The following is a 12,099-nucleotide window of genomic DNA, read 5'->3' as shown; positions in this document are numbered from 1 at the left end:
TCTATAGTGAGTGAAACTGTTCTAACATCTCAGCTTAATGCTTACAGCCAGTATTTGGAGTAAGATCTGCAATCTCTTCATTGCACTCCCCAGCACTTTAAGGTAGCGGGCTACAGGAGAGGTTCTTGCTTCTGATGGAAGGTTATTAGTCTATAAGTTAACTTTCTTTCTTTGTCCACAGTTGCTACCTAATTTGTCAGCACCTGTGGTCTCATTTCAGATTTCCAGCATCTGCACCATTAGCTGGTAACTGTAAGCCAGCAGGCTGGGCTGGTATTGTACAACTTTTATAAAATTTGCATCAGCATGAAAGGAAGCTGCCTCTCGAGCTGTATGACACAAAAAGATTAGTTTGCATTGAGAAGAGAGGGTTTCAGACCAAGTTGTTTGTTTTTCCTGGTTAATTAGTACCAGTGTTTAAATAACTTCTTCATCCATAGCATCATCAAATCAGATGGCCAAGGATAAAGAGAGCTTGTGTAGGAGAACACAATCACTTTTAAGCACCTTTCCAAGTTAACAGGCATAGCCTTGCCGTTATCCCTCAGCAAAAACACTACAATGCCACACCTAACAGCACTGGTAATGTCATTACTAGGTGAATGGCAACAGTTCAAGAAGAAAGCTACCATCACTTTCTCATGAACAACTATGACTGGTATATATATGTCAAATGTTCTTGCAACACCATATTGCAACAACATATTAAGTAAGAACACACAGGCATCTGTATTCCTCGATTACTCTGTGTTGCTATGTTATGCCTGGGTCTGAGATGCTGTGTGAATCAATGGTGCTGTGACAGTTACAAGAAACTTCCACAACGTGGGCTAGGCTTTCTTACTAGTTTGCCATCCGGATGGCCACGGAGCAACTGAGAACCAATCTGTTGGGAATTGCATTCAATTCAGCATCACATAGTGAGGCAAGTGCACTTTATCACTGGTTTAAGGATCAACTTTATTTGCCATATACATTTACGTGCATTAGGAATTTCCTGTGGTGTGTTAGTGCAACATGCAGCAAAAAACAATATTCAACAATTACAATGAGTAATATAAAAAATAAAGTTAGATTTAAAGTTTGCATATGGAATAATATGTACATAAATACCAGCATGTATTTACAATGTAAACAGTATTATAAAAAGTGGTTTGAAGTGTTTACAGTGCAGTGCAGTGACTGGGGTAATAGAAGAGGAAGTGCTGCTAACTAGAATTGTTACTCGGGGAAGATTAAGACGGTGTGATTTTTTTTGTTTTAATGGCCCTATTGTAGCGGTGTGCTACACGCAGCGCTAAAATTACGACACGGAGTCGGTAACTGCAGTCGAAGGAAGAACTTTATTCGAAATCCCTAGCCTCACTTTTAAGCCTCCCTCAACCTGCCCCCCGTGGCGCAGAGGCTCCAAAGCTCTGTGCTCGCAAACCCCCATAGGCTATCTAATTGTGAGCCGGTTCGGATGTGCCAGGAAATGGGTCGCCACATAACCCCCCCCCCAGAACCGGCGATACACCCCCCAATGTCCACAGTCTGGGCCAGAACCTGCTTGGGAGGTCGGCCTCTGCGCCGAGGTGCCGGAAACTCGGCCGGTTGCGCCAGGTCCACACGGGCCGGTTTGAGGCGGTCCACCGTGAAAACCTCCTCTTTCCCCCCAACGTCCAGCACGAACGTGGACCCGTTGTTCCGGAGCACCATAAACGGCCCCTCGTATGGCCGCTGCAGCGGTGGCCGATGCCCGCCCCTTCGTACAAACACAAACTTACAGTTCTGTAGGTCTTTGGGTACGCAGGTCGGGTGCCGCCCGTGCTGTGAAGTGGGTATGGGGGCCAGGTTATCAAGCTTCTCGCGTAGTCTGCCCAGGACTGCTGCAGGATCTTCCTCTTGCCCCCGTGGGGCTGGTAGGAACTCCCTGGGGATGACCAGGGGCGCGCCGTATACCAACTCGGCCGACGAGGCGTGCAGGTCATCTTTGGGCGCTGTGCGGATGCCGAGTAGGACCCAGGGAAGCTCGTCCGCCCAGTTGGCTCCTCGCAGGCGGGCCATGAGGGCCGACTTCAGGTGACGGTGGAAACGCTCCACTAGCCCGTTCGACTGTGGGTGGTAGGCAGTGGTGTGGTGCAGCTGAGTCCCCAAAAGGCTGGCCATAGCTGACCACAGGCTGGAGGTGAACTGGGCGCCTCTGTCGGAGGTAATGTGGGCCGGAACATCAAAGCGAGATATCCAGGTGGCGATCTGGGCTCGGGCGCAAGATTCGGAGGTGGTGTCGGTGAGCGGGACCGCCTCTGGCCATCTTGTGAACCAGTCCACGATAGTCAGGAGGTGACGCGCTCCGCGCGACTCTTGCAGGGGGCCCACGATATCCACATGAATGTGGTCGAAACGCCGGTGGGCGGGATGGAACTGCTGCGGTGGGGCTTTGGTGTGCCGCTGCACCTTGGCCGTCTGGCAGTGCATGCAAGTTTTGGCCCATTCACTGACCTGTTTGCGGAGCCCGTGCCAAACGAACCTGCTGGAAACCATCCGGACAGTCGTCCGGATGGAGGGATGCGCCAAATTATGAATGGAGTTGAAAACACGGCGCCGCCAGGCTGTCGGGACGACGGGACGGGGCTGGCCGGTGGCGACGTCACAGAGTAGGGTCCTCTCACCTGGGCCCACGGGGAGGTCCTGGAGCTGCAAACCGGAGACTGCGGTTCTGTAACTCGGAATCTCCTCATCCGCCTGCTGCGCCTCTGCCAGTGCCTCAAAGTCTACCCCTTGGGAAAGGGCATGAACGGTAGGGCGAGAGAGCGCATCCGCCATGACATTGTCCTTACCCGAGACGTGCCGGACATCCGTCGTGTATTCAGAGATGTAGGACAGGTGGCGTTGCTGGCGGGACGACCAGGGGTCGGACGCTTTTGTAAACGCAAAGGTAAGCGGTTTGTGGTCCGTGAACGCGGTGAAGGGCTGACCTTCTAGGAAGTACCTGAAATGCCGGATTGCCAGGTAGAGCGCCAACAGTTCCCGGTCGAAAGCACTGTACTTGAGCTCGGGTGGCCGCAGGTGTTTGCTGAAAAACGGCAGGGGTTGCCAGCGACCTGCGATGAGTTGCTCCAGCACCCCACCGACTGCCGTGTTAGATGCGTCCACTGTGAGGGCGGTAGGGGCGTCCATTCTGGGATGTACTAGCATTGCGGCATTCGCCAAAGCTTCCTTCGTTTGAACGAAAGCGGCGGCGGACTCCTCGTCCCAGGTAATGTCCTTGCTCGGACCCGACATCAGGGCGAACAGGGGGCGCATGATCCGGGCAGCTGAAGGGAGGAAGCGGCGGTAGAAATTGACCATACCTACGAATTCCTGAAGGCCTTTGATCGTGGTGGGTCGGGGAAAGTGGCGGACCGCATCTACCTTAGCGGGCAGAGGGGTTGCCCCGTCTTTAGTAATCCTGTGGCCCAGGAAGTCAATGGTATCGAATCCGAACTGGCATTTGGCGGGGTTGATTGTAAGACCGTACTCACTCAGTCGGGCGCAGAGTTGACGGAGGTGGGACAGATGCTCCTGACGACTGCTGCTGGCTATGAGGATGTCATCCAAATAGATGAACGCGAAGTCCAGGTCCCGTCCCACTGCGTCCATTAACCGCTGGAACGTCTGTGCGGCATTCTTCAGGCCGAACGGCATGCGGAGGAACTCGAAAAGGCCAAACGGGGTGATGAGAGCCGTTTTGGGGACGTCGTCAGGATGCATCTGGATTTGATGGTACCCTCGGACGAGGTCTACCTTGGAGAAGATCCGTGCACCGTGCAGGTTCGCTGCAAAGTCCTGAATGTGCGGCACAGGGTAGCGATCCGGTGTGGTAGCCTTGTTCAGCCTGCGGTAGTCGCCGCACGGTCTCCAGCCTCCCGTCGCTTTGGGCACCATGTGCAGGGGGGAGGCCCACGGGCTGTCAGACCGCCGGATGATCCCCAATTCCTCCATCCTCTGGAACCCCTCCTTTGCCAGTCGGAGCTTGTCCGGGGGAAGCCGCCGAGCGCGGGCGTGGAGGGGTGGTCCCTGGGTCGTGATGTGTTGCTGTACGTCGTGCCTGGGCATGGCCGCTGTGAACTGCGGTGCCAGAACTGATGGGAAATCCGCCAGGACTCTGGTGAAGTCATTGTCGGACAGCGTGATGGAGCCGAGGTGAGGGGCTGGCAACTGGGCTGCACCCAGGGAGAATGTCTGAAAGGTCTTGGCGTGGACCAGTCTCTTCCTGGGCAGGTCGACCAGTAGGCTGTGAGCTCGCAAAAAATCCACACCCAGAAGCGGTTGGGCTACGGCGGCCAGTGTGAAGTCCCACGTGAACTGGCTGGAGCCGAACTGTAGCTGCACCTGACGGGTGCCATAGGTCCTTACTGTGCTGCCATTCACGGCCCTCAGGGGGGGACCCGGTGCCCTGCTGCGGATGTCGTAACTCGTCGGAGGTAAAACGCTGATCTCGGCCCCAGTATCGACCAAAAACCGGCGTCCCGACCTTCTATCCCACACATACAGGAGGCTATCCCGATGGCCAACCGCCATAGCCATCAGCGGCGGCTGGCCCTGGCATTTCCCGGGAACTTGCAGGGTGGGCGACAAGCACCAGTGTTCATTGGGCCGGGGGTTGGCTGGCTCTGCGGCCGGGCCTGGACTGGTTTGCTGCTGGGAGCGTGGCTGGGAGATCTGTGCGATGGACGCCCCGCTCACCTTTTTGGCGTTCCACAGCAAGTCTGCCTGGGCTGCCATCTTCCGGGGGTCACTGAAATCCGCGTCGGACAGTAGCAGGCGTATGTCCTCGGGCAGCTGCTCCAGGAATGCCTGCTCAAACATGAGGCAGGGTGTGTGTCCGTCGGCGAGAGACAACATCTCATTCATTAAAGCCGATGGAGGTCTGTCACTCAAGCCATCCAGGTGCAGTAAACGGGCAGCCCGCTCGCGCCGTGAGAGTCCGAAAGTCCTGAGGAGCAGGGCTTTGAATTCCGTGTACTTGCCGTCTGCCGGGGGCGACTGTACGAACTCCGTGACCTGGGCCGCTGTGTCCTGGTCGAGGGAGCTCACCACGTAGTAGTAGCGGGCGTCTTCTGAGGTGATCCGGCGAACGTGGAATTGGGCTTCGGCTTGCTGGAACCATAGGTTCGGGCGCTGTGTCCAGAAACCCGGCAGTTTCAACAAAACCGCATGAACAGAGGCGGCGTCGGTCATTTCTGGTCCAAAAATCGTTTGGACCGTCGGGGTCACCAATTGTAGCGGTGTGCTACACGCAGCGCTAAAATTATGACTTGGAGTCGGTAACTGCAGTCGAAGGAAAAACTTTATTCGAAATCCCTAGCCTCACTTTTAAGCCTCCCTCAACCTGCCCCCTGTGGCGCAGAGGCTCCAAAGCTCTGTGCTCGCAAACCCCCGTAGGCTATCTAATTGTGAGCCGGTTCGGATGTGCCAGGAAATGGGTCGCCACACTATAGTGGTTTTCAGAAGGAAGCTTTTGGAAAAGGCTGGGTGGTGTCTGCAATGTTTTTCCTGCCCATTTCCTTATCAAGGGACACATACAAATCCTGTAGAGATGGTAGACTGCAGCCAAAGCAACCAGCACTGATTAAAGGCAACATAATAGAAAGCATACTCCATTTCAAGCAATAATGAATTAAATCACAATCGCAACATACTAGTGTATTAGTTGTATACTCACTGCCTGTAGGTGACCATAACGATCAGAATTGCGGGCAAGCAACAGAGGATGATAATAATCGCCAGAGCCAATAGAGCACCTTCCGTGTAGCCCACAGCCTGTGCCTGCTTCTGTACATTTGCCACCACATCAGGTGTACGAATTTCAAGAATGCGACCTCCTTGTCCCAAGTAAGGCTGAAAGTCTTTGTTTATGTCTAACAGCTTCCCATCTAAGAATCTATAAATCACAAAAATCAGGATAATATAAAAGACAACTTTATATTTTATGAACAGAAATAATGTTGATGTTATACTGGCCTCAAATTGACTTACTATTTAATTTTTATGCTGCAAAAAATTTGAATGGAATTAAACTGGCAGGCGAAGACTGGAGTAATGACCACACACAGGGCAATTAAAAATTAAAAATTAACACTGGGAGTTGCAGAGTAATGTACTTGGGCATGAAGACGCAGAAGAGGGAATAAGAAACACATGATACACATCAGAAGGAGTGAGAAATCCTGACGATGCAAGTGTACAGCTATCTCTGAAGATGAGAGGGGCAAGGAATTACACTGTATGTGGACTCCCATGATCTGTGTAGAACCCCTCAGTAACTTCAAAGTTTAAGCTCAATATTAGGTTCCTGGTTTTCTCTACATGAGTTGGTCATCGACCACAGGTCTGTGCTTTGTGGATGTGTGTAGGCATGAGCTTTGGAACACGGTATTTCATTACATAAGTGGAATAAGTGGAAATCAGAAGCAAGGGACTGTTCACACAAAATGCTGGAGGAACTCAGCAGGTCAGGCAGCATCTATGGAAAAGAAAAAAAACAGTCAATGTTTTGGGCCAAGGCACTTCTTCAGGATCCTGAGGTTTCAGCATGTGAATTAACTTACTTCAAAGTAATTTGGGCAGAAACTTAACATAATAGGTAGGAGGATTAGATGTAAAATGTGGAAATTCTTTTTAAGTAAGCAAATTAGTTAAGTCTTTTCGAATGGGATTCCAACAATTTGCCCAGCAGTGAAGTGTAACTAATTGTCTCATAATTAATTCATTTATCCCAGCCTGCCAGGCACATGGTGATACAAGGGAGCAAGAGCGTCTTGTGGGGTATTTAGAGAAAGTGGAAAGAGACATTTGAACTTCATACAAATTTACATACTAGGGGCAGAAGTGAGACACTTGGCTCTTCGAGACTGCCATCCCATAATATCATGGCTGATCTGATTGTACAATTCACTCCTTACTCCCGTAACCCTGGTAACCTTTCACTCTGTTTTTCATGAATCCTTCTCTGCGACCTTAAAATATTGAAAAATTGCTTCCACCACCCCGAGTGAAGAGGGCTTAAAAGACTCACAATTGACTGAATAAAGAAGACCTTATCTCTGCTTTAAACAGGCAATGTTTAATTTTTAGAATTGTCACCTTCAGCAGCTCCTCCACGCCCATCCTGTCAAGACAACTCAGGATGTTTAATTCATGCCTTTGTTACTCTTTCAAACTTCAGTGGATAGAAACCTGTCCTCTCTAACCTTCCTCATTGCTCATTCCACATATCACTCCAGTAAATCTTCTCTGAACTGCTTCCAATGCAATAACATCTTCTTCAAATAAGGATACCAACTCCAAACACAGTACTCCTTATCTGTTCTCATCACAACTGAAGCATGACCCAACCCCCCTCAGTGTTGCATCCCATTAGCTTTCCAGGTTATTCACTGTACCTGTGGAAAATGATCCACTAATGCAGCCCTATCCATTACAGCTCAGGTTCTGTAATCTCTCATACAAAAAGTGCTGGATGAACTCAGCAGGTCGGGCAGCATTTGTTGAAAAGAGCAGTCAATGTTTCAGGTCGAGACCCTTCGTCAGGACTAAAGAAGGAGGGGGCAGGGGCCCCATAAAGAAGATGGGGGGAGGGTAGAAAACCAATCAGAGGAAAGATCAAGGGGTGGGGGAGGGGAAGCAGGGAGGGGATAGGCAGGAGAGGTGAAGAAGGAATCTAAGGGGAAAGCACTATGGGTTGTAGAAGAAGGCAGAGTCATGAGAGAGGTGATAGGCAGCTAGAAGAGGAGTCAGAGTGAAGGTGGGATGGGGGAAGGGAGAGGGAGGGAATTACCGGAAGTTGGAGAATTCGATGTTCTTACCAAGGGGCTGGAGACCACCCAGTCGGTATATGAGATGTTGTTCCTCCAACCTGAGTTTGGCCTCATCATGGCAGTAGAGGAGGCCATGTATGAACATATCCGAATGGGAATATGAAGCAGAGTTGAAGTGAGTGGCAACCGGGAGATCCTTTCTGTTGTGGTGGACAGAGCGTAGGTGCTCGACAAAGCAGTCCCCCAATCTGCGTCAGGTCTCCCTTTAACTCTGCTTCACATTCCCATTTGGTTATGTCCATACATGGCCTCCTCTACTGCCATGATGAGGCCAAACTCAGGTTGGAGGAACAACATCTCATATACCATCTGGGTGGTCTCCAGCCCCTTGGTATGAACATCGAATTCCCCAACTTCCGGTAATTCCCTCCCTCTCCCTTCTCCCATCCCACCTTCACTCTGTCTCCTCTTCTAGCTGTGTATCACCTCTCATGACTCTGCCTTCTTCTATTACCCATAGTGCTTTACCCTTAGATTCCTTCTTCACCTCTCCTGCCTAGCTCCTCCCTGCTTCCCCTCCCCCACCCCTTGATCTTTCCTCTGATTGGTTTTCCATCCTCCCCACACCTTCTTTATAGGCCCCCTGCCCCCTCCTTCTTTAGTCCTGACGAAGGGTCTCGACCCGAAACGTTGACTGCTCATTTCAATGGATGCTGCCTGACCTGCTGAGTTCATCCAGCATTTTGGCCGTCTTGATTTGACCACAGCATCTGCAGTGCACTTTGTGTTTTCTGTAATCTCTCAGCATTTAGATAATATGTTTTTTGTTTACATGCAAAAATGGTTAATTTCATTTTTTCCCACAGGATATTCCATTTGCCAACTCTTTACCTACATAATCAATCAATCCTTTGCCGCCTCTCAATGGCCTCTTCAAACTTTCTACCCATCTTTGTGTCATCAGCAAAATCAGCAAACATTGATGTCTTCCTGCAAGTCATTTATATAAATTTTAAAAAGTTGAAATCCCGAAACTGATCTGGCAAAACCAGAGCTGATTACTGACTACAGGAAGAAGAAACTAGAAGTCCATCAGCTAGTAATTAGGCGATTGGAGATGGACAGGGTAGGTAATTTAAAATTCTTTAGCTTTATCATTTCAGAGGATCTGTCCTGGGACCAACTCAAAGAAGGCACGATAAAAGCTCTACTTTCTTAAAGGTTTTGCAGATTTGGCATGTGTTCTAAAACTTTAACAAATCTCTACCGATGCACAGTGAAGACTATCCTGACTGGTTACATCACAGGCTGGTATGGAAACACCAATGCCCATAAATGGAAAAGCCTACAAAAAGTGATCGATGGAACCCAGTCCATCGCAGGAAAAGCCCTCCTTCTCATTGAGCATATCTACAAGGACTGCTACCACAGGAAGTAGCATCTTTCATCAAGGACCCACACCATACAGAATGTCCTCTCTTCTCACTGTTTCCATTGGGAAAGAGGTAGAACAGCTTTAGGTCCCATACACCCAGGTTCAGGAACAGTCATGACCCTTCAATCATTAGGCTCCTGTACTCCTTACATTTCTTTCCTGTCCATATAACTATCCAATTTTACTTTAAATGACGATACCGAACCTGCCTCTATCACTTCTACTGGAAGCTCATTCCACACAGCTACCACTGTCTGAGTAAAGAAATTCCCCCTTTTGTTACCCCTAAACTTTTGCCCCCTAACTCTCAACTCATGTCCTTTTGTTTGACTCTCCCCTGCTCTCAATGGAAAAAGCCTATCCACATCAACTCTATCTATCCCCCTCATAATTTTAAATACCTCTATCAAGTACCCCCTCAACCTTCTACGCTCCAAAGAATAAAGGCTTAACTTCTTTAGAAGTTTCTTTAGCTTCTTAAAACTGGAGAAGAAGCAATAATTAAGTCTGAAGCATCATTGTATTTCTTAACTATTTGTGTATAACTTCCTGACAGAATTCTAAATTCAAAAAAAGCTTCTTTAGTTTCTTGTAAGACACTAATATGAAGTCGATCACTCTGAACCAGCAATTGCTCAGTACCATATTTCAGAAGGTTGGAGTTTTCCAGAGCTCCCCCTTCCCATTTAGTTCCTAAGTAACAGCAATTTATTGGATGTTACTTACTTTATACAGCGAAAAACCTGTTTAAATCATAATTTTCCTGATCTATTTTCCAGAAGACCAACTCTTTCTATAAGACTTTGTATCTCTTTAATCATCTATAGAAACTCATAGTAACTTTTTTTTTAAACAGATATGAGAAAGTCTGGAAATCCAAAGTAGCACACACAAAATGCTGGAGGAATTCAGCATCTCTAGAGAAGAGTAAACAGTTGCCATTTCTCGCCGAGACCCTCCATTGGACTGAGAAGGAAGGGGGAATATGACTGAAGAAAAAGATGGGGAGAGGGGAAAGAGGTTAGCTGGAATGTGATAGGTGAAGCCAGGAGGGAGGGAAGGGTCAAGGGTTGGAGAAGAAATAATCTGATAGGAGAAGAGAGTGGACAATAGGAGAAGGGGAAGGAAAAGGGGACCCAGGGGAAGTAATAGTAATAGGCAGGTGAGAAGAAGTGAAAAGTCAGAGAACGTAATAACATTTCCAGTTCTTTACATTTGTACTCCAAGTTCTCCTCCTCCCTAACCTTTCACTGAATCTATGCTGTATTATATTCGGTCCAGTCTTCTGACTTGTCACCATTTTGATATAATTATATGAAGTTTTTTTCTTTAAGTTAGATGTCCTGTTTAAAATCTTTCAGTCAACCATATGTTCTCACCTTGGAGGTTATCCAGTCAACTAAGATACTAATCTCATTACTTAAGAAATTTGCTGGATGGTATTCTGACTGATGAGCACTTGAATGTGTAGGTACTCAATTCTAGAGACTCTCTTCTGTCAGGAAGTTATACAAAAATAGTTAAGAAATACAATGATGCTTCAAACTTAATTATTGCTTCTTCTCCAGTTTTAATGATCATCATTGTTGCTCAACAATAGCAGAGAGTACACTCCACATATCTCATTAATGAGCATATTGGAACACTGCTTTGAGTATAGACTATTGGACAGTTCCCAGGATATTTTTAATAAACACACTGTTTTTATATAAATTGGAAATCTGCAGTACATTTAAATTAACTCTCTTCTTGTCTCATTAAAAAAGATACTGAAGAAAAGATAATCATCACATCTTGTAAACATCCAGTGGATGATGCCGGTATGCTGAAGTGATTACAAATGAGCACGGAGCAGGCAACTCTCAGAGGTCCATATCTGAAAGCTGTTCATTGTTTGATAGGACAAAGATCATTATTTATGAATCCCATTGGAAGATGAAATTGCATGTGTGTTGCTGACATGACAAGTTTGTGCTTATTATAGACTAATGAAAATAAAATTTCAGAGTGTAAAGCTTCCATTTCTGATGCTTGTAAGATTTATATTTATATTACATAAAATACGTTGGTAAAACATGTCTTCCTTCAAGAATTTAAATCTGTAATAGTAAAACGGTGAACAGAATGAATTTCAATGTTGTTCAGCTGTTGTTACTTTAACTCACTTAACATCCCAATTAAGATCATGGTTGGAATCTACTGGGCATCATGTAGTTATCACTATCAATAAGCCCATTTAATCTAATATAGATCACCCCCTTTATATAAAACTTGCACATTGACTGTGCTTTCAATTTAAGCTAAATTGAAAGCACGGTCAATGTACAGAATTTATATAAAGGGGATAATCTATATACGGTTAACAATGCTAACTGAAGATAACTAAAGGAGCTGATGGAAAAGTCTGCTTCGTGGCTATTAATCAAATTTTAAAACATTTATCACTGCATTATACTTACTTGAAAAGCTCATTCCTTGATATTGCTCTGTTTGTCAGTGGGTCTATGGCATAAACCATGAGATCTGACTTGGAGTAATCCTCTTCCTGAAAGCCATCCCCATGCCTCCGAGGTCCAATGGAGTCCACCACTACTTTTGCACCTGGAATTTGATCCTGCACATAACGCTCCAAAATTCTGAGAACACAGATTTGATTAAAAATAGCAATGAAGTATTCACATCTTGGAAGAACTTTATGTCATCATGTTTTACCTGAAGATTGTAAACAATATTTATGGGGATCCAACCAGAAGATGAAGCAGGTTGTGAACGGCAAATGGGAACCAAGGCAGGAAGGAAACCCTTTCAGGGAATCAGGTGAGCGACCCATGTGTAGTTTAAATAGTTCACCATTGTTTCTTACACAAAACTGGCCAGGCTGAT

At 47.2% G+C, this 12,099-nt stretch overlaps 1 protein-coding gene across 1 annotated transcript in view; it reads right to left on the bottom strand.

Moving 5' to 3' along the window:
• pcdh15b (protocadherin-related 15b) overlaps positions 1–12,099 on the bottom strand; it is an 831,732-nt gene that overhangs the window by 63,408 nt on the left and 756,225 nt on the right. Inside the window, exons 30-31 of the mRNA XM_059948101.1 lie at positions 11,676–11,852; positions 5,687–5,905 (exon numbers count right to left, since the gene is read on the bottom strand). Coding sequence (XP_059804084.1) covers positions 5,687–5,905; positions 11,676–11,852 — 396 coding nt within the window. The remainder of the gene's footprint in view (positions 1–5,686; positions 5,906–11,675; positions 11,853–12,099) is intronic.

Source organism: Hypanus sabinus, chromosome 22 (assembly GCF_030144855.1).
Source record: "Hypanus sabinus isolate sHypSab1 chromosome 22, sHypSab1.hap1, whole genome shotgun sequence".
Lineage (NCBI taxonomy): Eukaryota > Metazoa > Chordata > Chondrichthyes > Myliobatiformes > Dasyatidae > Hypanus > Hypanus sabinus.
Note: the sequence above shows the minus strand (reverse complement) of the source record. Positions and strands in the feature narration are given on the sequence as shown.